Source organism: Paramisgurnus dabryanus, chromosome 24, assembly GCF_030506205.2.
Source record: "Paramisgurnus dabryanus chromosome 24, PD_genome_1.1, whole genome shotgun sequence".
Taxonomy (NCBI): domain Eukaryota; kingdom Metazoa; phylum Chordata; class Actinopteri; order Cypriniformes; family Cobitidae; genus Paramisgurnus; species Paramisgurnus dabryanus.
Genome location: NC_133360.1, coordinates 11,237,042 through 11,262,771, shown reverse-complemented (window position 1 = coordinate 11,262,771; position 25,730 = coordinate 11,237,042). Strand labels below are relative to the sequence as shown.

Sequence of the window (25,730 nt, the reverse complement as noted above, 5' to 3'; positions counted from 1 at the left end):
AAAGAAACACTATTATTTAGCAATTGCAGAGCATTAATTTCATTCATTTTTGTCAAATAAGAATATCAGAATTTATTAATATGTAATTTCCCCACAGCTAGACGTTAGATAAACTACAATGTGCACATATGTAATCACATACTTCCATTGTCCTTTTAAAACAATGACATTAGATTGCAAAGCAGCATCCTCAAAATCTTTTTTTGAGATATCACAACTGTTTGTAGTTCGTGTGAACAGATTTTAAAATGCCAAAAAAAGAGCAATTTTCAAAAAAAGCACAGGTCCGTGTACATATTGCTACATTAAATTCACATTTCCTAACACTCAGCAATACATGATGGCATATGTAACATTCTACAGTAAGGCAACAAGAGGAATATCCTTAAACCATAACAATACAGTCCTTACCAATACACAGGAAACACATACAACAAAACACCAGTTAGTTATAAGGCAAGCCTCATGTGGTGGTAACACGCAAATGTTTTTTAAATCTCATGTCATGAAGAAAAAACAGGCTTGAATAACTTGAAATCTGTGCTTCGGTTAAGGAATAATCTTTAGTGTCGAGATACGATCTCATCGGGCTCGGGTGTGCTTGGTGGTCTTTATTTAAGGTCCAGAACCATGGTGGCAGGGTTCTCCAAGTAAGATCTCCACATATTAGAGAAACGACACATGGTGGCTCCGTCGATGATTCTGTGGTCGGCTGACCAGCTGACGTTCATAATGTGCGCTTTCACCAAGTCACCCTTTGCGTTGAACCTGGGCAGCACCTATGGAGAATGAAGGAGATTATGTAAAACGTGTGAAATACAATTAGATGCATCTTCATATTTATATTTACAAACCTGCATCTTCCCAAGAGCACCAATAGCAACCTCAGGAGGTAAAATAACCGGTTTTGCATATGTTCCTCCGATCTGTTTAGAAGTGAGAAAAGGAAGCAAATAAGTAAGTACTTAAATGTAACGTCTGTCACACCAAATTACGGTAGTAATCTAAGATCTTCCTGTAGCTCCTGACTCACCGATCCTATGTTGGAGAGCGTAAATGTCCCTCCTGTGAGTTCGGAGGTCCCTAACTGCCCCGTCGCTCCTAACGTCTGCAGACGGTTGAGCTCCACGGCGATTTCAAAGACGCTGAGCATCTGTACGTTTTTCACGTTAGGAACCAGAAGACCTTGAGTTGTGTCCATCGCCAGTCCGATGTTATGAGCAGCCTGATTGATCGGGAGGGAGAACAGACCTTAGTTCAATCCAAATTGCATGAATCAAGATTTCTTTAGATGGAAATTTACCTTATAGGTGATATTTGTGCAGTTTTCATCCAGAGATGCGTTCAGAATTGGGAAGTGGAGAAGTCCGAGTGACGCTGCCTGTTTTTATTTTTTGAAGAAAACACATATCAAAACCAACGGTTTGCTTAGATTTTTTTGCACTAGAGAATGAAATAAGTTTCTTACCTTGATGAAGAAGGGCATATAACTGAGCTTTACTCCTCGAGCCTCAGATAATTCCTTCAGCTCAGACCGCAGTCGGACCAGCCGGGTTAGGTCCACTTCATCACAGTAACCGAAGTGAGGAATCTTCAGAGCCGATGACATTGTCTTGACCATCGCCTTTTGAAAACCTGTTTTCATGTCAAATGCAAATAAGCTTTGATAACACAGCTCATGGGTGAAGATTACACAAAAATATATCTGCATCATATTTAACCAGAAAAGTAATCAAAAATAATTGACCTGGACTTAATCTTGCCAAATGCAAAACAAAGGCTTTTGACACTTCTCGATCAGCTTTGGTAAATGTAAACTAGGGATGCGCCGATACCACTTTTTTGGAATACGAGTACGAGTACGAGTACTTGCATTTCAGAACTTGCCGATACCGAGTACTTAATAAAAAACATGATTCAAATTTACAGGTAACAGCTTTAGTCATATAATTTAACAAAAAAACAAGGGACTAGTTTTCCAGTTTGTTGTAAACTCTGCCTCTTTGGACAACACAAGAGGCATTAACCCCTTACACGCCACTCAAACATAGACATTTCTCAGACCGTGGTATCGATCCCTGGTATCGGGGGACTCTAAACGAGTACGAGTACTTTAGAAAATGTGGTATCGAGGCCGATACCCGATACCAGTATCGGTATCGGTGCATCCCTAATGTAAACGTACCAACCTTTAACAGGTTCAGTACGATCTTTGCCCGTGAACACAGGTTTGGGGATGACGGGAGTGGGAATGCTGGGAGTTTTTGCTGTCGGTTTAGCAGCTGGGGCTAAAGGTGCAGCAGGTGCGGGAGGAGGCGGTTGAATCTCGGAGACTGGGGGTAAGATTGCCCCTGTCTGACGTGCCAAGAAGTTGAGGATGTCCTCTTTGAGAATACGGCCGTCCTTTCCAGTGCCGACAATTTCACTTAATTTAATCTGCGAGGAAAAGTATAGTTAAAATATTTATAATCCTAATATCCTATAAACGTGACATAATCTTGACAAATTATATATTGTTGAAAAGCTCTAAGGACGTAGTTTTTATATTTTAAAACCTTTTCACATTTTAAAATAATGCAGTGACTCATTCATTCATTTGTGGCAAGATTAAGTAGCAAAACATTGACACCTAGTGGCCGTTGTTGGTAAAACCACTGAAAATTAACTTGAAATTTGGATCAGAATCCAGAATGTCCTTTACATTATATAGGATAAAGATGATTATATGTAGAAAAGTCAATCACAAAAAAGACTTTATTATCGTTATATTGGGACTTTAATTTTGTTATATTGCGACTTTATTCTCGTTATTTTACAACTTTATTCTCTTTTTTATTACGACTTTATTTTTGATATATTGCGACTTTATTCTCTTTATTTTACGACTTTATTCTCTGTATATTACGACTTTATTCTCTTTTTTTATTACGACTTTATTCTCTTTTTTATTACGACTTTATTTTTGATATATTGCGACTTTATTCTCTGTGTATTACGACTTTATTCTCTGTGTATTACGACTTTATTCTCTGTGTATTACGCCTTTATTCTCTGTGTATTACGACTTTATTCTCTGTGTATTACGCCTTTATTCTCTGTGTATTACGACATTGTTCTCTGCGTATTACGACTTTGTTCTCTGCGTATTACGACTTTGTTCTCTGCGTATTACGACTTTGTTCTCTGCGTATTACGACTTTGTTCTCTGCGTATTACGACTTTGTTCTCTGCGTATTACGACTTTGTTCTCTGCGTATTACGACTTTGTTCTCTGCGTATTACGACTTTGTTCTCTGCGTATTACGACTTTGTTCTCTGCGTATTACGACTTTGTTCTCTGCGTATTACGACTTTGTTCTCTGCGTATTACGACTTTGTTCTCTGCGTATTACGACTTTGTTCTCTGCGTATTACGACTTTGTTCTCTGCGTATTACGACTTTGTTCTCTGCGTATTACGACTTTGTTCTTGATATATTGCGACTTTGTTCTTGATATATTGCGACTTTGTTCTTGATATATTGCGACTTTGTTCTTGATATATTGCGACTTTGTTCTTGATATATTGCGACTTTGTTCTTGATATATTGCGACTTTGTTCTTGATATATTGCGACTTTGTTCTTGATATATTGCGACTTTGTTCTTGATATATTGCGACTTTGTTCTTGATATATTGCGACTTTGTTCTTGATATATTGCGACTTTGTTCTTGATATATTGCGACTTTATTCTCTGTGTATTACGACTTTATTCTCGGTATATTAAGACTGTATTCTCCGTATATTACGGCTTTATACTCGCTATATTACGGCTTTACACTCGGTATATTGGTGCTTTACTCTCAGTATATTTTACGACTTTATTATCTGTGTATTACGACTTTATTCTCTGTGTATTACGACTTTATTCTTGATACATTAGGACTTTATTCTCGTTATTTTACAACTTTATTCTCTGTATATTACGGCTTTATACTCGGTATATTATGGCTTTATACTCGGTATATTACGACTTTATACTCGGTATATTACGGCTTTATTATCTGTGTATTACGGCTTTATTATCTGTGTATTACGACTTTATTATCTGTGTATTACGACTTTATTCTCTGTGTATTACGACTTTATTCTCTGTGTATTACGACTTTATTCTCTGTGTATTACGACTTTATTCTCTGTGTATTACGACTTTATTCTTGATACATTATGACTTTATTCTTGATACATTATGACTTTATTCTTGATACATTACGACTTTATTCTCGTTATTTTACAACTTTATACTCTTTATATTACGGCTTTATGCTCTGTATATTACGACTTTATACTCGGTATATTACGGCTTTGTTTCTCGGTATATTACGGCTTTGTTCTCGGTATATTTCGGCTTTGTTCTCGGTATATTTCGGCTTTGTTCTCGGTATATTACGGCTTTGTTCTCGGTATATTACGGCTTTGTTCTCGGCATATTACGGCTTTGTTCTCGGTATATTACGGCTTTGTTCTCGGTATATTACGGATTTGTTCTCGGTATATTACGGATTTATTACAGGGCTGCCAACTTCTGAGTTCAGCTTGGAGTGAGATTTTGTTGGGGGGGGGGGGTGGGAATAATTTTTTATATAAGTCCTAACCATTTGCCAATTGATAATAGTGTGGATTTTAGCTATTTCTGTGTTAAATAGTTGGAAAAGAATGCGTAAAAAATCGAATCATATTTTTGAAATTAAATTGAAATAAAAGCTTTTACTGAGTTTAAATGCCTGAGATTAGAGTCTTTATTATTATTTTATACATTTCTTGATTTCTATTATGCTTTCCTTCTGATAAAAGTGCCAAAAAAGTTCTTAAAATCTACTGAATACTGGTCTCTGTAAAATGTATAACTGCAGATAACAGCAGCTTTGATTCAGTTTATCCACTGAGAGAAGCAAGTGATGATTTGTGATTGATTGGTGATAGAGGCACTGTCACAATCAAATAAACCAAATGAGTACTTTATATTAAACTACAGCAACAGATAATGTGCATGTCAAGACCATATAATTATATTTCGTATATATTATTGTTTATAGATGTCAAATACCAATTGACTTTTTTCTCTTTTATTTAAACCGGTCACCGCAAACATCACGCAGGCTTGTACTGCTTACAAACATGCACACGCGGGTGAGGGTTGATTAAAATTGCTGTTTTCTGAGGGTTTCTGCGTGCGTGGAATCCGGGCAGGTCTCTGCTTTTCATCCAGACCTTGACGCTTTGTGTGTTCGACTGCGGCGGAGCTGACTGATCAGCGTATGACATCAGAGTAACGCGAGAGCAAAGGTAAAGGCGGACTTACTTGTAACATTTCTTATTGCTCTCGCGGTACTCTGATGTCCTAGCTGCCGAACTTTCTGCGCAGCGCCACATAAAGTGAAATGCTCTTTGACTCTTTGCAGCAAAGTACCAGCAACATGAGAAGGGGATGGCACGCAAAAGACAGTGAAGGTACGCTAAAATATAAAAGTGTCAGTACTGCGAGCACTGGTTTATAGCTACTTACATCGTGCGTTGCTCTTTCACCATCGCACAGCCGCGCACTCGCTCTGTAGTTTGTAGCTGACGCTCCGGCATCTGTAAACAATAACTCCACCTTCTTTGATTTGATTGGCCTTCGCATCATTTTGACTTTGACGAGCGCTTTATGCTGATTGAGGCACGCCAGATAGAGGTATGCGTTTTACAGTATTTACAGTTAGGTATATTAGGCAATTATTTAATGACTTTTATTAAACTCAATGGGAATCTCAATGGTGGGCACGAGCCTGCGTGAGAAAATGGATGTGTGGCGTGAGAGCGTGAGAATGGGGTCAATTGCGTGAGTCTCACGGCGAATGCGTGAGAGTTGGCAGCTATGTTATTATCTGTGTATTACGACTTTATTCTCTGTATATTACGGATTTATTATCTGTGTATTACGACTTTATTCTCTGTGTATTATGACTTTATTCTTGATACATTACGACTTTATTCTCTGTATATTACGACTTTATTTTTGAAATATTGCGACTTTATTCTCTGTATATTACGACTTTATTCTCTGTATATTACGGCTTTATACTCTGTATATTACGGCTTTATACTCGGTATATTACGGCTTTATACTCTGTATATTACGGCTTTATACTCGGTATATTACGGCTTTATACTCGGTATATTGCTGCTTTATACTCTGTATATTGCGGCTTTATACTCGGTATATTGCGGCTTTATACTCGGTATATTGCGGCTTTATACTCGGCATATTGCGGCTTTATACTCGGCATATTGCGGCTTTATACTCGGCATATTGCGGCTTTATACTCGGCATATTGCGGCTTTATACTCGGCATATTACGGCTTTATACTCGGCATATTACGGCTTTATACTCCGTATATTACGGCTTTATACTCCGTATATTACGCCTTTATTATCTGTGTATTCCGACTTTATTCTCTGTATATTACGACTTTATTCTCGATATATTACAACCTTATTCTTTATATATTATGTCTTTGTTCGCGGGATATTGCGCCCTTGCTCACTTTATATTGCGCCTTTGTTCTCGATATATTGCGCCTTTGTTCTCGGTGTATTGCGCCTTAATTCTCAAAGTTTTATTTATTTTGACTTTTTTTTCTCAAAAAACTCCTAGTTAAATCTCGCATTATAATGACTTTAATCTCGAGATGTTTTTTTTATTTTAACTTGGCCCTAATCCTCCTTGGTACAAATATGTTATCAGTGTTGTTATCAAACTGATAAAAAAAATCCTTGTCTTAGTTTACCCCAGATGGATCCCTTTATTACCCCCTCTTCTCTGCCCCCTACTTGTAGCCATGACAACAACACTGCTTTCTTGAGCTATGTAAAATTGGAAGGCCATTCTCCAACGAGAGTCTATAGAAGCAAGCTATGGCTGAAGGTAACATCAACCATGAGCCCGATTCATCGATGCCTAGCAACTTATAACCCTTAGGACTTACGACCCCACATTAGAATAACCAAAGACCGCTCCCCGCTGACTCTGACACCATGCTCGGCTTGATATCTGGCGGTACCATTGTTTGCTAACACTTTCCAATATAGTCTTAACTAAATCTTTATGTGAATATAATAACATTGTGACCCTGCCTGAGAAAGCCCAGCTCAAGTCATTTTTTGTGATTTACCCTGTACTGATTACCCTTTTTTTTTATATAAAATCATACTACATAATGTAAAGAACATTGTTTGAAATATAACCTTGATATCTTAAAGTGAAATCAAGCTTTGATTGATCATTTTATGAGAATTTAACCTGGATTTCACAAACAGGGTGACATGTATACACTATAGATAAATATACATCATGACTTACATTGTTCTCCATGGCTAAACGTCTCACGGCTGGAGTGGCCTGAGTCTTGTGACCTTTGATCTCCTGGTGCGTATGTTCCTCTTGAGACATGGCTGGAGTCTCCACCACATCCTCCTGAGGTCCTTCCACTGTACAGCATCATAATATATTATATTACACAAATCAAATATCAGTTAATTACTTCTAAACTACTTTTTAAACTTTCAGCACGTACCCCCCAGGCCTGTCTCCGTTTCAATGTCAACGAGAGGTTTTCCCACAAGGGCGATGGAATCGACATCGTAGTACAGTTTACGAACGATTCCGTCATAGCGGCTGGTGATCGTGACTGATGCTTTGTCACTTTGAACTTCACAGATGCTGTCGAACTGAGACACCTTGTCACCCTCTTTCACATACCTGATAAAGAAGGGTAATAAGAGATAATGGCACCCCCTGCTGGAATGGTAACTATATATGGGTGATTATTCATGTACCGGTTCATTTTGTTTCCAAAGTCATTATTTCTTTCATTTTTTTATATTTAAAAATTTGGGATTGATTGTCATGGATAACAATATGTTACATGGCATAAAAATAAAATATTTTCTGGAAAAAAGTGTATTATATAGCTGAAAATCATGATTACCTGTCCCCATAATAATGACTTTGGACCCCAAATGTAGCAATTTTATAATAACCAATGTAAGTGTCAAATAACCTCATAATAACTTACCATTCTTTAACTGTAACCTCCATAATGCCCTCACCAATATCTGAGAGCTTAAACTGCACAACTGGTCTGGCTGCAACTATATGAAAGGGCCAAGAAAGAGATTACAGCTATAATTTCATAAAACACTCAAATAGATAGATAGATAGATAGATAGATAGATAGATAGATAGATAGATAGATAGATAGATAGATAGATAGATAGATAGATAGATAGATACCATAGCTTGTGTGAAAGAACCGATGTTGAGGTCCAGCATTAAGTGAATATGAGTGAGGTCTGTATACAAGGCGGGCTGCCTGGACCCTCGAGCAGTAGTGCTTGTGCAGGCGTGCAGAGACCTGAAATATTGTGAACAACGCAGAACAAACTTGAATCAATAAGTAAAAGCGTTGCAAATTTAGCTAAATCTTCTTTAAATACTGGGGTAAAATGTTACCCGTCACGTTTTCTGATAACATTCACACAACTATACTGTAACTGTAGTTTGTAATACTGTATATGGTCATTAAAGGGGACATATGATTAAAATCTGACTTTGTCCATGTTTAAGTGCTATAATTGGGTCTCCTGTGCTACGATCAACCTAAAAATGTGAAAAAGATCAACCCAGTAACTTAGTTTTGGTAAACCATTTTCTGCAAGCATGTGAAAAATAGGTCATTGAATCTGGCTCCCCCTGTGATGTCAGAGGGGGATAATACCGCCCCTTAATCTGCACTATCCAACCACGGCACTGCCATTTAGTGCAGAGATCAGCTCATTTGCATTTTAAAGGACACACCTTTACGGCACATTTTTACAAAGTAGCAATTTTAACATGTTATAATAAATTATCTATATGGTATTTTAAGTCAAAACTTCACATGACGCAGTCTGGGGACACCAAAGATTTATTTGACATCTTTAAAAAAAAGTCGTGAAATGGCGACTTTAACATCCACCCTTAAAAACATTAACCATGGTTTAACTATAGTAACCACCATCACTTTTTGGTTTATTTAAAGTAAAATCATAGTAACCACTAATTTTACCATGGTCTCAAAATAATAGTAATTATAGTTATCATGATATTTGTAGTTAAACTATGATAAAAAATAAATGGCAAACAATCTGATAAAAACCTTGTTACTAAACTTTTACGGTATTAAAACCATAGGAGATTTTTTTTTGTGAAGGTTATGAATGACGATTATGAACTATAACTTTACACCCCCAAAAAATATTTTCATACATAAGTGATTAAGGTGTAAGTTACACAGTGTACACTCGTATTTACAAACATAGTTTGTCTAGTTTTCAACACTTGAAATGCTTGTATTTGAATAAAACCGTCGTTTGTTTACATTTTGCCAGCTAGACACACACATCATGCAGGTAATGGGGTCACTTGAGCTGTTAGTTGCAGGTTACTTCCGAATTTTACTGTCTTAAACGCGCTGTTTCGCGCCAAACTTGCGTCTGTACATCGACTGTAGACTTTAAAAGTGATTGCAACTGTATAATGCATACAAATTAAAGATTAAAACATACCAGGCGTCTCATAAACGCGAATGGACTCCGCACGGCGATGACTGCCGCCATGTTTCCCCACCGATTTTTTGTAGCCGGATATGACGACACCCTCACGCCCCACGCCGCTGACCAATCAGAGAGCGTCTGGTGAAGGACAAATAATTCATAGGCTTTATTGAATGTTTTAGGATAAACAGAAAATCCTCTTAACATCTCAATAGAATAGATCGTAAGTTTCTGTTCATTTTTTATTTAAAATAAAACATAAATTAAATAAAAACGTACTAGTTTTTACATATTATTGCTTTCAATATAGTCTATATAAAACTTCTGTAACTTTAATAAACACTAAAAATGTGTCAAAGTAATGAAGTATATGGGTTATAATATAGTATAATAGAGTGTTAATTTATCAAGGGCACTGAAAGAAAAGCCAACTATCCAGTCAGGAAGAAATAATAATTAAAAAATAATAATTTCACATTAATTGATACATCATACAGCTGAGTAATAAAATTATTACTAGCCTAAATAAATAGCCCCCTGGGATCATTTTTGGTGTTACACGCTTTCCCAAGGCACTGGATTGAATAAATACCCTGCACCCTGAATCCTGTTCAGCTGGTTTACCATCTTTTGATGCCGGCAGGTTTTCTACAATGGATTTTACAATCGCAGAGGTTTGACAGGATTTGAGGGCCCAAACAACTTGTTTTTCTCAACCCACACTTGTGTCCGTTAAGAAAGAGTGACCTGCACATTAAAATGTATTGTTTTGTTTTTACAAAAAATCGTATCGTATTTTATATATAGAAAAAATGCCATAGAAAAGCTGATTATTATTAATAACAGGCATGCGTATAAAATAGCACAAACGAAACAACATAATAAAAAACTCAACGCCCCCCTTTCCTAATGTATAAAAGCAAAATGTGTATTTCAATGAGATATCAATAATCACGTCACAAAAATAATCAAAATGTTTTTTCCAGTCTCTCTCTTGATCGAAGTTTACAGTACAATGCGCGTCGCGTCACACTACATCTGCGCATGCTCAGGGCTCACCAACCAACATACTAGCAGCAGTGTGACTGGCAAAACTAGTAGTTACGAGAGTGCGACGCGTATCGCCAGGAAATTTGTTGAATTTGTTTTTCTGCCGAGTTTTACTTTAATAATTTGAGTCTCACAGTCATCTCGACATTCGTATTATTGTATTAATTCGGACTGAGTCGGTTGTGCCCGGGGGACTGTGAGTGAGTGAGAAGTTCGCGCTTGTCGCCGCATTGTTTGCGCGCTGTACACCGGCTTATATTAACTTTAGTACAGTGTGGAAGTTGCGCACCGGGTCTATTTATTTCACGTGCGCGCGTCTCTCATCGACGTCGTTTTTGAAGTCGAACTCGCGGATACGTTATACAATTTTTTTTTATTTCGCGAAAATGGCCGCAACAATGTTCGAAATGGACGGAAGTGTAATGGAAGGGGTGAGTGTGCATTTGCCAATCTTTTTCTTTTTAATAACGTCGTTTAAACGTGTTATATATCGCTGACATGGTTAAACGTTTATTTACAAGTTTCTTTATATAAACACTCGATGTTTTTCTTTCAAGGGAGGACAGATTTTAAGGGTCTCTGCGGCGTTGAGTTGCATCCAAGGGGCGTCAATCAAAATAAATAAAATCCGAGCCGGTAGAAGCACACCGGGTTTGAGGTAACCATTATTTTGTTATAGACACAATGTATGTTTAGTTAAAAGTGGCTTTGTGTGTAATTAACTTGTTATTTGTGTTAAATGGAACATGTTACCCATACCCCCTCCCTTTTCTATTCAACAGTAGATCATGAAACAAAGCAAAGTTGGGTTGTTGGGAGTATAATAATAATCCGATTTTAACTTTACAGTTGAGGTCATCTGTGTAGATGGATCTGTTTATTGCCTAAAGTTGGTTTATACAGTCTATCCAACAACAAGATATTCAGTTAGTATTAATTTTTAATGGGACCCTTTGTTAGTTGGCACAGAAGCACATGGCTACTTTCCATGTTCTGTTCTTTATTTGTGGTTGTAGCTTTTCCTTTCACTTTTTTTTGTATTGGAGCGTATGAATATTATGTGTTTTCCTTTATTGTATAAAATCTATTCTGTTATAACATTTGCTGATAGGCCATAAACAACATCAAGTTGTTTCAAACTTTGTGAGATATCCAACTCTCGGTGGATACGCAGAATAAATGTATTTCTTTAAATCAACCAAAAATGTTTTTCAACCCCTAACACTTCATTATCTCCAATTGTTATCACCACCCCCCTCCATCCCTATTCAACGTCACCAGGCCTCAGCATCTGTCAGGTCTCGAGCTGTTAAGGGACATGTGTGACGGCAATCTGGAGGGAGCCACAGTGGGATCCACCGAAATTACGCTTGCTCCTGGGAAAATCAGGGGTGGCAATCATATCGCTGACACTCATACGGCTGGGTAAGAGACTAAAAGTCCTGTAGCTCAATCGTGGGTTCGATTCCCAAACACATTCTGCCTATGTAAGCCGTTTTGAAATGAAGTATAAATGTAAAAAATTGATTGGTTGTGTCATCGCTTTACTTGCTTTTTCAAAGTATATTCATGACATTGCGTTTCCATTACCCTTCATATTGCGCAAATTGACATCGTGAATAGAAAATACGGCCTATGGAAAAACGTCAATTCGCAAAAACTCCAATATATCGCAAAAATATTTTATGCTCGCATGAGGTATTTAGCCAAACGGCAATGGAAACGGTTTATAAACAGTTGCTGCTCCTAAGTATAAAAGGGTTTTCCTTGGCATTAATGTTTGGATAATACTCTTACATTTTTAATAATCTTAAAAATAATGCCTGAAGTGGTGGATGTGATATTAGTTAGCCCCCGTTTACAAGTACATGGTTATTTCGAAAACGGAGACGTTTCCCTTCGTTTGCGGCATTCGTTTATACGCAAACAGAGAGTTTGTCTCTGAAAACGATTTTTTTTTCTAAAAACTCCGGCCAGAGTAGAGACGTTTTCTTTGAAAATCGTTGTTTGTATGTAAACTGAGACAAACGGTGTTTAGGCAGCCAACGTCACATATGCGCCAGAGCTCGCACCTACGTCAAAAGTGCGACTTTTGTTTCAAAGATGAAGAGGAAGTGATTCGTTGCTGTTGTTGCTTTATATCGCGATTTTGATTGGCTTACTTGGGCTTGAGCTTCTCGTTACACCGCCACCTACAGGTTTGGCATGCTCTTGACGGTATATATACACAGTATGTGTAAATGAACACTTTTATGAAAACTGACATGTGTGCACGATGTTATTTATGAAACCGGAGAGGTTGAAATGTCCGTTTATGAAAATAGCCGCTCGCGTGTAGACGTAGCCTTAATCTACCAACATCAGTCAGCGTGATGTTTGGAATGACTTCTTGCGAAAGGAAAAACGTCGTTTCAGTCGCATATCATCGGTTAATGGAAATGTCGTCATTTCGCAATAGTTTTTTTCGACATTTAGAAAATAACGCTAACGTTTTGCGCAAATCTTTAATGGAAACGCAGCTACTGATCTTAAATCAACAAAGTTACATTTAGAGGCGCACATGATTCTTCACAAAAACAGACATCTTCAACCCTTTTTTTTTTGTCCATGTAGAAGTGTTGGGCTGCTGATGCAGATATCTCTGCCCTGTGCCTTGTTTGCTCAGGGTCCATCTGAGTTGTGCTTAAAAGGAGGAACCAATGCTGAAATGGCACCTCAGATCGATTACACAATAAAGGTAGGAAAAAACCCTGGGCAGAATCAGACTTACAAGCTTGACTATTTAATTATTTCGACAACTTCGTTTTTGCATCATCTCAATGAGATCTGTTTGAATTTCTTTTAGGTCCTTAAACCGATAGCAGAGAGATTCGGGGTTCAGTTTGACTGCGATTTAAGAATGAGGTAAACTAGAACAGGACTTCTTTAAAATGTTAAATAAATATTTGCTGTCCCCAGAATGTGCATGTGAAGTTTTAGCTTAAAATACCATATAGATAATTTAATATAACATGTTAAAATTTCCACATTGTAGGTGTCAGCAATTTATGGGTGTGTCCTTTTAAATGCAAATAAGTCGATCTCTGCACTAAATAGCAGTGCTGTGGTTGAATAGTGCAGATTAAGGGGCTGTATTATCCCCTTCTGACATCACAAAGGGGAGCCAAATGTCAAATACCTATTTTTTCACATGCTTGCAGAGAATGGTTTACCAAAACTAAGTAACTGGGTTGATCTTTTTCACATTTTCTTAGTTAATAGAATAAACTGGGGACCCAATTATAGCACTTAAACATGAAAAAGTCAGATTTTTATGATACGTCCCCCCGACTAAATTGAAAATGTATTTATTTTTAAAAACAGAGGCTACTATCCTAAAGGAGGTGGGGAGGTTGTGGTCAAGGTGAACCCTGTCAAGGAACTCAGTCCCATAAACATGACCGAAAGAGGAAACATCACCAAAATCTACGGCAGGGCATTCGTGGCTGGAGTTTTGCCATTCAAGGTATGTGATAACTATTTTTGCTATCTCTTATATTCATATCTGACCCTGAAAAAAGCTCTGGAACAAAGAAGATTTGTTTTATCAGCACTTTTGGCCAGACGGACATTTCTGTTTTTTATCGATATCGCTGATTTGAGCACCCATAAACTTCAATTGATTTGTTTAGCTGGCGAAGGACATGTCCACGGCAGCGACACGTACTATCAGAAAAGAGATTAAGGACCTGTACGTCAACATTCAGTCTTTGCAAGAGAAGGACAAGGCATGTGGCAACGGCAATGGCATTATGTGAGTACATGGTCTCAGACATCACTTTTTGAGGTACTTTAATTCGTGCTAATGTGCCGTTTTTGTCTCCTGGCAGAATAATCGCAGAATCATCAACCGGCTGCATATTTGCAGGGTCATCACTTGGCAAAAAGGGTAAGGGTTGTCTAGCCCAAAGCTTTGGCAGCAGATGTAAGAGAACAATTAGTTCAATGTTCTTGTTTTACCACTAGAGGGCGATACATCACAAAGAGAAGCCTGTTTGTTTGTGATTGAGGTTATGTTGTACAGAAGGTCAGGGAACATTCTTGAGCCCATAATATTAAACATGCCCTGCTAGTTGGATTTAGATAAATGAGATGATTCATTGTTAAAATTGGAAATGTATAAGTAAAGTCGGCACACCAAAGCTCCAAAAATATCCAAAATGTATTAAATGACTTGACTTTTCCAGTATGATTTTAATCGAGCACCCATGTGAGGTCGATGTGCATGCTTTGAAAAAATGAACTGAAAGTGATCATTGTATTTACATTATCAGGTGTGTACGCAGACAAAGTTGGCATCGAGGCTGCAGAGATGTTGCTAAGAAACATCAGACACAATGGTTGTGTGGACGAGTTCTTGCAAGACCAGGTCAGGAATGCCCTCGACAATGTTAACGCGATGAAATGCATACTTAATCCCCTTCCGCGGAGAGTAAATTATACGTTTCTTTTTCCAGCTTATTATTTTCATGGCCCTGGCAAACGGCACATCCAGAATGCGGACGGGCCCGATCACTCTGCACACGCAGACGGCTATCCACGTAGCCGAGCAGCTCACTAACGTAAGTCTGGCCTCTTTGTACATCAAGGGTTCCCACGGGGCATGGAATTTCTGGAATATCAGGGAATTTTAAAAGGCCTATTCCAGTGAGAGAATTTTATACATTTTTTGTCCATTTTTTGTCCAAGTCATGGAAAACCAGGGATTTAGTTTGCTTTTATCAAAATGTACTCCACTTTTTAAAGCGACACTCCACTTTTAAAAAAAATATACTCATTTTCCAGCTCCCCTAGAGTTAAACATTTGATGTTTACAGTTTTGGAATCCATTCAGCTGATCTCTGGGTCTGGCGCTACCACTTTTAGCATAGCTTAGCATAATCCATTGAATCTGATTAGACCATTAGCATCACGCTAAAAAATAACCAAAGAGTTTCGATATTTTTCCTATTTAAAACTTGACTCTTCTGTAGTTACATCGTGTACTAAGACCGAAAGAAAATTAAAAGTTGTGATTTTCTAGGCAGATACGGCTAGGAACTATACTTTCATTCTGGCGTAATAACTAAGGACTTTGCAGCTGTAACGTGGCTGCCGCAGGCGCAATGATATTACGCAGCAGCCGAAAATAGTCCCCTTAGTAATTTTCAATGGCAGGGGACTATTTTCGGGCAGTGCGTAATATCACTACGCCTCCTGCAGCCATGGTACAGAAGCAAAGTCCTTCATTATTTGGTTATTTTTAGCGCGATGCTAATGGTCTAATCAGATTCAATGGATTATGCTAAGCTATGCTAAAAGTGGTAGCGTCAGACCCAGAGATCAGCTGAATGGATTCCAAAACGGTAAAAATCAAATGTTTAACTCTGGGGAGCTGGAAAATGAGAATATTTAAAAAAACAGTGGAATGTCCCTTTAAGTTGTGACGGAATACCATTTCCGGGTCCAAGCGTCCACTGATTCCAAGTGATACTACCATTTATACAGCCATTTGTTGGCATTATCAGGCTCACGGCATCTCAGACATAGGTCATGAAAATTCAGCTTTTTAGTCAGTGAAAGTCAAAGAATTTGGCTTGGAGTGGGAACCCTATAGATCTAGATATTTCATCAGGCACTCAATTTATGCGTTTTGTTTATTTTCAAAGGCAAAATTTGTTGTGCGCAAGGCGGAAGATGAGCAAGCCAACAACGATACCTACATTATCGAGTGCCATGGAGCGGGTGTCACCAACTCCAACTTGTAAACGGCTCGGATGACATCAGCTGGAGGACTTGTAGCAGAGAGACACTACTACTGTAACTGACTGGATAACTTAAAGATAGCTTGACATTATCTTGGTGTTATCTCAGGATGAATGATTAGTTTTTGCCTTATTCCTATGCCAACTGTTCTGTCCCCCTCTTAAAACATTTGTTACTCAGGGTATTGCCTTATACTGTAATGAAACGTTACCGTTGGATCGTTTTTGCAATATTCTCGCCCAGTTTGTGCCGTATCTTGTCGGTGCGATTTCACTTTTAATGCGTTCAGATTTGCTTTCCGCACCCTAACACGAGCCTTAAGGTTTCATCAAACCCTTCTGATACAACGATCGATTTTGTGGTTTACAATTGCTTAACCAATTCGCATGGAAGTAGTAATCTACGTGTATGTCACTGGTAAATTTAGTGCACTGTGTGTACACAGAAAAAGGTTATACTACCCCTTAAGTTAATGTAGCTGCTTTGTATTTCGTAAATTATTTAAGACGTCGCGTTGCAGATTTCGTTTTTCCGCCATACTTTTTGTTCCATTGAAGTGCACAGCATCGTTTTATAGACTTGTGTGCGGTTAGTATTTGTGTAATGTTGATTTCAGGATGAAAGGTTTCATTCCTGTTCATTATTATTACTGTTTGTTATTTATAAGATGGAATTGAAGATGTTAATTTGACTTTTTTTTTTGGCTACTTCAGGCAAGCGCGTCCTTTTTGTTATTTGCATTAAAATATTTTTCAGGAGAAAAAATACAATAAATTGAGTTATAGACATTTTGTATTCTTGCATCCTTTCTTTCAACCATTTCTTTACCTTTCTTATGTATACGTCGGTCGTGTTGCATTCAGGATTTCCTAAAAGCAAGAACTTGTTTATCTCACAATGCAAATCTTCACATTTAGCGCACCCTAGAGATGGTCTACAAGTGTTAGCGGTTACCAATTCAACCAGAGTATCTTCCCTCAGCTCTTTTGTGCTCGGGGCCAATACAATTACTCCCGGCAGATGCAAGAACAATGGGGGAGAAGAAGAGAATGGGTAGACCATGTGATGATGCGTGAATATGCATGGAGTCCGGAAAAGGGCGCATCTACATTGTTAAAAGGAGAAGCTTCCCTCGGGGAGGTTGTGGGTGTGGTTACTCAACCACATTTAATAGTCTGTCATTGGCTGTCTGGTACATCTGTTGCTTGAGTAATCAAACATTAGCAAAGCAGAATAGGACATGTTTGGATGTGGCCTACTGCACGATCAAAAAAATTTGGCTTTTAAAATGAAATAGTTTTTATATCACCTAAAATTTATATTTAATCTCTAGCTCTGTTGCTTTAAAAAGGTTGTTGCATAAAATGCATTGGGATCTATGGCTCTGTGCCTTTGTATACACGTCTAACTGCTATGATAACACAGCTGACCATGCATAATCACAAAGTAATGAGATTTGGGTTTTTTATAGCAAGCAAAATTGCTGTTTATGTCACAAAAATACTACATAAAGTACTAATGTTAGCATGAACTTTTACCAAACTTAAAATGTTGGTTTTATTTAAATACTGATTCAAGATAAGGGTGCAATCTATTTGTGAACTATATTACTCCATGGTAATAAAACCATTACTAATTGTCTTTATAATAAACACACACATACTTGGAATTTGGTGATGAGATGTCATTTTCTCATCCTAAATTAATTTCCAAACTGACAGAAGTGTTGGTCAGAGCATATATATACATGCTATTATTAGCTTCAACTGTCATGAACCTAATGAATCAAAGACACCAATGTGTAGCCGCCTCGTGACATAATGGGGCGTTTTCACGGACAGGGTTTATCCTAGTCCAAGATTAAAATGCATATTTGAGCTGCCTTAATTCAAAAACACTTTGCATTGACATATCTTAACATATATCAGTGCTGTTGTTGTTTTATATAATGTATGTGTGTGTATTCTGTTTACTGGCCAAAATTAATGTCCTGGGTTGGGAATTTGTACAGTATTTGCTTTTAATGCCCCCTCAGGTTAGATTCAATCTTTAAAGGATTAGTCTATTTTCTTAAAAAAAAAAAACAGATTATGTACTCACCACCATGTCATCCAAACTGTTGATGTCTTTCTTTGTTCAGTCGAGAAGAAATGATGTTTTTTGAGAAAAACATTCCAGGATTTTTCTCATTTTAATGGACCCCAACACTTAACAGTTTTAATGCAGTTTAAAATTGCAGTTTCAAAGGACACTAAACAATCCCAAACGAGGCATAAGGGTCTTATCTAGTGAAACTATATCGATAGCAAAATAAAAAATATGCACTTTTAAACCACAACTTCTCGTCTTCCTCCAGCAGTGGGACGAGCCAGCGCGACCTCCCTTAATTGTGTAATGACGTCGAAGGTCACATGTTACATATATGAAACGCACATTTGCGGACCATTTTAAACAATAAATTGACACAAAGACATTAATTAGTATCATTCCACATAAAACAACGTCGGGGCGTTGTTTTGATACGTCATCCGTGACCTCAACGTGAAGACGTATTACGTGAGCTCATGATGGCGCGTCACAGGACCAACGAGTTGTGGTTTAATATTTTTTATTTTTCTTGCCAAAAATGACAATCGTTTCGCTAGATAAGACGCTTATGCCTCGTTTAGAATTCTTTTGAAACTGAAATTTTAAACTGCATTAAAACTAAAAGTGTTGGGGTCCATTAAAGTCCATTAAAATGAGAAAAATCCTGGAATGTTTTCCTCAAAGAATAGAATTTCTTTTCAACTGAACAAAGAAAGACATCAACATTTTGGATGACATGGTGGTGAGTAAATTATCTGGATTTTATTTTTTAAGAAAAATTTACTAATCCTTTAAAATATATGGTATGTAAAAACACTAAACTATGTATTTATTGGAGAACATAATTTGGCAAAAAAGCAAACCAAAACATTTTAGGGAATCACAAAGAAAAATATAACATTGGCTACAATTTCATCTGATATTAATATTTGTTCAATATCTCTATAAACTTTGGATGTGTTGTGTGTGCAATATTTTTGCTATGCCTTCTTATCTCATCTCAAAGCTGAGGTTCAGTTTATACTGCAGTCCATGCAACATACAACATTTTTAATGCATCTTTATTAAATATTTAAATGAAGAGCAAAGATGTCAATTATTCAAAGTTGGACATCATTTGCACTAATTATTTTGCATGACCACTATTAAGTCCTTAAGATAAATTTAACAAGATTTTTTTAGCATCATGCTGTGACTCAATGTTTTTGCAAGCTTCCCACAGACTGTAGGAGTGGTTATTATCAACATCCTTCCTTCCTGTCGCAGACGTAATCAAATAGTCTCTTTAGTGCAGTGGTTCTCAGACTTAGGGTCGTGAGATGTGCCGAGGGGAGGCCGTTTTATTATTATAACGTTTTTAAAATACATTAATTTATCATAAATTCTGTGCAATTAAACCTTAGAACCAACAGCATTACATTGTATTATTTAATATGTTTTCTAAGTCTAAGATTGTTTTATGCAAAGGGATCACTTAATACTGTTTGATGTTATCTGGTTGATCAATGACTGTTTTTATGTTTTGTGATTGTTGGTCATAAGTCTTTTGTTTGATCTTCAGAAAAATACTTTGGTTCACATTCTTTGCTTTTCCAGCATCTTCTACAAAAGTTACAAACATTCAATGATGATCAAGAATGCAACACAATTAATTAAGAACCAGGGATAAACTTTTGAACAGGATAATCGATTTTTAATAGTTATTAATTTATTTAAAGATCATATTTTGTATTAAGTATTGCCCTTCAGAAGCTAACTAAAATTTTTCATGAAAACAAAATATTAAATTTACATATGCAATTTGTAAATATTAGTGTGATTTATTTATTTATTGATAAATACTAACTTTTTGCAAGGGATGTGAGCTTTACTGTAACTCCCTTTTTATATAACCCAATTTATGATGCCTTTGTGGAATTGCTGCTCGTGACTGCTCATCTGTGGTGCGCAAATTCAAAATATGTGTCCAGAGTGTCACGTGTGTTGCTCGTGTTTTCAAAATATGTGTTTGTTGCGTCATATTGTGACAAACTTGGCATCGAGCGCCATCGAAAAACGAAGTCACGGGCCGACCCCAATATACACAGTGAAAACAGTCCTCTTCATTTTTACCTGACAGTCAGCCAGTGCATGAACCCGTAATTCACTTGTTTGCTTCCTGTCCACTAGTTTTTCCATGATGTCATGACGTCTTTATAATCAGCGTGTGCACTAGCTGAACAAAGTCGAGCTAACATGCCTGAAAAAGCTCAGAAATACTATATGGCACATAATAACAGTGGAAGATGAAAATAGCACAACCTGGATCGATATCCAGGGGACGAAACGGCACAGTAGAGTCGATCGTTTGGAAAAGTAACGTGAGGAAACATGAAAGTCACACCTCGCCGGGACTGTAATGCAAGCCTCATGTGAGGAAACCCGAGAAGGCCGCACGAACAAGATCCTACCCGTTTTGTTCCACTGGTTCACTGTGTCCCCAAAGAATATACGAGGTACTATTTGTCCAAAACACTACTGTTCCACGGTGCAACAGAGGAAGCCGTGGGTCCCATCAAACCCGGTTCTGTCAAACCTTCATGAAGGCATGTCAGACGCTGGATCCTGGAGGTCCCAGGAAAAAAGTGAAGGGAGCCAGTCAGCCCCAGCTGTGCACAAGGTCTGGATCTCTCTAATAGGAGGTAAGGTAGACTTGATTTAAAGCATATTGTTAAAATAAAACAACAATATAAGGTGGCTTTTTCATGGATTTTGAAGAAACCTTAGAGACTAAAAAGTCTTATTTTATGCTAAACTCGAAGAAAAACAATCTTGTTAGTAGTTCCTGTAGGAGTAGAAAGTTCATTGTGTTGTTTACTCATTTGCATATTATTCAAATTGTATGCATAATGCTCCAAAGCATCCTACATGCTTGGTTTCATATTGTTTGCCTTTACAAGTAACAATAATACAGAGACCATGCTGATCTTATAGAGATATTACTCATTCTGAGAGTCCATATGTTTAATGTGAACTATTTACGATCATTGAGTGACCGCAGTGTGGTGCGTCTCATACGCCATCTCTCCAGCTGTTATTTTGGATGACCCGAATAAACTAAAGTCTGATGTGGACCAATGATATTTGAGCTCAGATTGTCTGGCAGCTGATGTGTTTGGGTTCTCAACAATGCTGTGAGCAAATGAAATAAAATTGCAATCCTGGTAAATTTTATTAAAATGAAAATTAATGTATTTATTTAAATTAGTATAACATTTATATTTATTAAATTTAACCACAACAGACAAACATACATTTATGTGAACCCATGCTCAAGCAATTAAACTACGGAATGTACGAGACACACGGACAGACAGACAGACAGACAGGTCAACAGGTAGGTAGGTAGGTAGATAGATAGATAGATAGATAGATAGATAGATAGATAGATAGATAGATAGATAGATAGATAGATAGATAGATAGATAGATAGATAGATAGATAGATAGATAAATAGATGGATAGATAGACGGACCGACGGACATAGATAGACAGGTAGATAAATAAATAGATAAACTGACAGACAGATAGACAGATATCTGATAGACAGATACATAAATAGATAGACAGACGGACATAGATATACAGACAGACAGAGATAGATAGAAAGACAGACGGACGGACATAGATAGACAGACAGACGGACGGACATAGATAGACAGGTAGATAGATAAATAGACAGACAGACAGACATAGATATACAAAGAGACAGACAGACAGACAGATGGATGGACATAGATAGACAGATACATAGATAGACAGACAGACAGACAGACAGAGATAGACAGACAGACGGACGGACATAGATAGACAGGTAGATAGATAAATAGACAGACATAGATAGATATACAAAGAGACAGACAGACAGACAGATGGACGGACATAGATAGAGAGGTAGATAGACAGATACATAGATAGATAGACAGACAGACAGACAGACAGAGATAGACAGACGGACGGAAGGACATAGATAGACAGATACATAGACAGACAGAGATGACAGATAGGTAGATAGATAGACAGATACATAGATAGACAGACAGACAGACAGACGGACATAGATAAACAGTCAGGCAGACAGAGATAGACAGACAGACAGAGGGACATAGATAGAGAGGTCAACAGGTAGAGAGACAGATACATAGACAGATGGACGTAGATAGATAAACAGAGTCTGATGTGGGCCAATGATATTTGAGCTCAGATTGTCTGGCAGCTGATGTGTTTGGGTTCTCAACAATGCTGTGAGCAAATGAAATAAAATTGCAATCCTGGTAAATTTAATTAAAATGAAAATTAATGTATTTATTTAAATTAGTATAACATTTATATTTATTAAATTTAACCACAAAAGACAAACATACATTTATGTGAACCAATGCTCAAGCAATTAAACTATGGAATGTACGAGACACACGGACGTACAGACAGACAGGTTAACACGTAGATAGACAGATAGACAGACAGAAAGATATATAGGTAGATGGATAGACGGACGGACATAGATAGATACATAGATAAACTGACAGACAGATGGACATAGACAGACAGGTCAACAGGTAGAAAGACAGATACAAAGATACATAGATAGATAGACATACGGACATAGATATAATGACAGACAGAGATAGACAGACAGACGGACGGAAATAGATAGACAGGTAGATAGAAAGATACATAGATAGACAGACAGAAAGACAGATGGACATATATAGACAGGTCAACAGTTAGATAGACAGATACATAGATAGATAGACAGACAGATGTACATAGATAGATATACAGACAGACAGACAGAGATAGACAGACGGACGGACGGACATAAATAGACAGATACATAGACAGACAGAGATAGACAGACAGACAGATAGACAGACAGACAGACAGACAGACAGACGGACATAGATAGACAGACAGACAGAGGGACATAGATAGAAAGGTCAACAGGTAGATAGACAGATAGATAGATTGATAGACAGACGGACATAGACAGACAGGTCAACAGATAGATAGATAGATAGATAGATAGATAGATAGATAGATAGATAGATAGATAGATAGATAGATAGATAGATAGATAGATAGATAGATAGATAGACATAGATAAACAGTCAGGCAGACAGAGATAGACAGACAGACAGACAGACAGACAGACAGACAGAGGGACATAGATAGAGAGGTCAACAGGTAGATAGACAGATACATAGATAGACAGACGAACATAGATAGATATACAGACAGACAGAGGTAGACAGACAGACAGACAGACAGACAGAGGTAGACAGACAGACAGAGGTAGACAGACAGGTCATCAGATAGATAGACAGATAGATAGATGTGTTTGGGTTCTCAACAATGCTGTGAGCAAATGAAATAAAATTGCAATCCTGATAAATTTAATTAAAATGAAAATTAATGTATTTATTTAAATTAATATAAAATTTATATTTATTAAATTTAACCACAACAGACAAACATACATTTATGTGAACCCATGCTCAAGCGGAATGTACGAGACACACGGACAGACAGACAGACAGACAGGTCAACCGGCAGATAGATAGATAGATAGATAGATAGATAGATAGATAGATAGATAGATAGATAGATAGATAGATAGCACTCGAAAATATGGAATTACAACGTGAACTTGATGTTTCACTGAGTAAACCACCATCCTGTCCTTTAACTGGTCGTTTAAGAGTTAACCCCAGTAACATCCTCCAGCGCCTCTGATTGGCCAGCTTCTTACCACGTGACGTCCCTTTAAGATTTCTCTTTTGACTCTCCGCGACCATGGCACGAGAAAGATTTCCACCTATTGACCACGACGGAGTACCAGTGTAGCAAATCGCGTCTCAAATCTGTTCAAAACTGAGATATAAGTCGACGCATGGTGGTTTGGAGTCAAGGGATGAATCTCAAATGCTAGCAATTCAAACACTTTTACGCGGGAGACGATCTGGGATGACGCAGGTTGGGTTATTTTACGAGATTAAGAAGTTGCCGTAGTTGTTTTCTCCTGGACGCAGGGGCAACCACAACAGTAAGAAGTTTATTTCATGGTTTCGCCGATCGTGAAGACAATATCAATATTTATAAACACGCGTGGGAGAATGCCACGCGACGTCGGTGCCTTACTTTAACATTTCGTTGAGCTTTTTTGTTCTTAAAACTAACTGTTACACGGCACATTTGCACCATCAGTTAAGAGAGAAGTTGCATTGCATCCCTGGAGAGGAAGCAGCTTTTTAAACCAGCAAGACTTTGTATGTCGTTTTGTTGTAGCTTTCGTAGATGACTCTCGATCACTTGAAACATTCAGCGATACTCAATACGTTATTTAAAATGACAGAGGATACCGATTTGATAGGTGCATCGGAGTTCATTAAAGGTGAGTTTGCGTTTCTTGGCTTGTGTTCGCAAAACTTTAATTTATGATGAGAAAGTTTTTTTTTTTTGAAGCGGCAGAAAGTCCGATTAACTTAATCAATCATTGCTTGTAACGTAAGTGCATTTAAACTACGACTGGATAACAATGACGAAAAAAACAAGGTTTTACCACAGTAAACACTGTTTAACTGTGGTAGTGGTGGTTGTTGTTTACACTAACTTACCTTTAAGAAAATTAACACGTGTTTATCAATAGTTTTGTGGTTTTATTTGTAGTGAAACTATAGTAACCACAAATTCAGCCTGGTCTCATTACAGGAACCATATTTATAGTGAAACTATGGTGATGCAAATGACAATCCGCTTAAACATGGTTACAACGCTTCAATTTGCTTGAGGGAAATTGCAGAGGATTAAACCCAAACCACTAATCTGACGATTAAAAACTTACCTTTTAAGTGTTACTAGTTGTTTTATAACTTTACAAGCGTGTTTAATAGACCATGTCTGCTTTTCCTCCATCTTTAGATCGGCTCTACTTTGCCACCTTAAGGAGCAAGCCGAAAAGCACCGCGAACACACATTACTTCAGCACGGATGAGGAGTTTGTGTATGAAAAGTGAGTTTTTTTCCCGCCCTCACAGCCCAAATCCTCAGCAGGCGCGGGAAGCACATCAAAAGTCGGTTACATAACGACCGTTTAATACTTGACTTGAATTTTTGAATCTCAGTAATGGAACTGTCAATCATTTTTGGATTT

General features: G+C 37.5%; 3 protein-coding genes across 10 annotated transcripts in view; 2 read left to right on the top strand and 1 right to left on the bottom strand.

Annotated features, from left to right (window-relative positions):
- Positions 1-57: 57 nt before the first annotated feature.
- On the bottom strand, positions 58-25,436 carry dbt (dihydrolipoamide branched chain transacylase E2). The gene is made up of 12 exons (XM_065245151.1): positions 25,422-25,436; positions 9,629-9,754; positions 8,316-8,436; positions 8,098-8,173; positions 7,597-7,781; positions 7,383-7,510; positions 2,190-2,436; positions 1,469-1,635; positions 1,304-1,381; positions 1,034-1,225; positions 855-926; positions 58-779 (listed from the first exon to the last, which is right to left on the bottom strand). Exons 2-12 carry the CDS (start codon positions 9,677-9,679, stop codon positions 612-614), a joined length of 1,485 nt encoding a protein of 494 aa, XP_065101223.1. The 5' UTR covers positions 9,680-9,754; positions 25,422-25,436; the 3' UTR covers positions 58-611.
- rtca (RNA 3'-terminal phosphate cyclase) lies at positions 10,659-17,238 on the top strand. The gene is made up of 11 exons (XM_065245156.2): positions 10,659-11,097; positions 11,224-11,324; positions 11,948-12,091; positions 13,280-13,403; positions 13,512-13,570; positions 14,030-14,171; positions 14,338-14,459; positions 14,536-14,594; positions 14,980-15,074; positions 15,163-15,267; positions 16,354-17,238. The coding sequence occupies exons 1-11, from the start codon at positions 11,053-11,055 to the stop codon at positions 16,450-16,452; spliced, it is 1,095 nt and encodes a 364-aa protein (XP_065101228.1). The 5' UTR covers positions 10,659-11,052; the 3' UTR covers positions 16,453-17,238.
- The window catches only part of cdc14ab (cell division cycle 14Ab), a 49,981-nt gene continuing 48,592 nt past the window's right edge, over positions 24,342-25,730 (top strand). For 2 of the 8 annotated variants that reach the window (XM_065245127.2, XM_065245132.2), the window contains exons 1-2: positions 24,342-24,971; positions 25,499-25,589. In XM_065245127.2, the coding sequence (XP_065101199.1) occupies positions 24,875-24,971; positions 25,499-25,589 (188 nt within the window). In that variant the 5' untranslated portion in view covers positions 24,342-24,874. The remainder of the gene's footprint in view (positions 24,972-25,498; positions 25,590-25,730) is intronic. The other 6 variants (XM_065245140.2, XM_065245110.2, XM_065245120.2 and 3 more) reach the window with 4 other exon arrangements.

Bases quoted from the DNA above. Each gene is read 5' to 3' on its own strand.
- dbt (XM_065245151.1), bottom strand. From the start codon at position 9,679: ATGGCGGCAGTCATCGCCGTGCGGAGTCCATTCGCGTTTATGAGACGC. The intron at 8,174-8,315 runs GTATCTATCTAT...CCTTTCATATAG, and splicing joins GTTCTTTCACACAAGCTATG to TTGCAGCCAGACCAGTTGTG. The intron at 927-1,033 runs GTGAGTCAGGAG...ACTTCTAAACAG, and splicing joins CGCTCTCCAACATAGGATCG to ATCGGAGGAACATATGCAAA.
- rtca (XM_065245156.2), top strand. From the start codon at position 11,053: ATGGCCGCAACAATGTTCGAAATGGACGGAAGTGTAATGGAAGGG. The intron at 13,571-14,029 runs GTAAACTAGAAC...TTTTAAAAACAG, and splicing joins GACTGCGATTTAAGAATGAG to AGGCTACTATCCTAAAGGAG. The intron at 14,460-14,535 runs GTGAGTACATGG...GTCTCCTGGCAG, and splicing joins GGCAACGGCAATGGCATTAT to AATAATCGCAGAATCATCAA.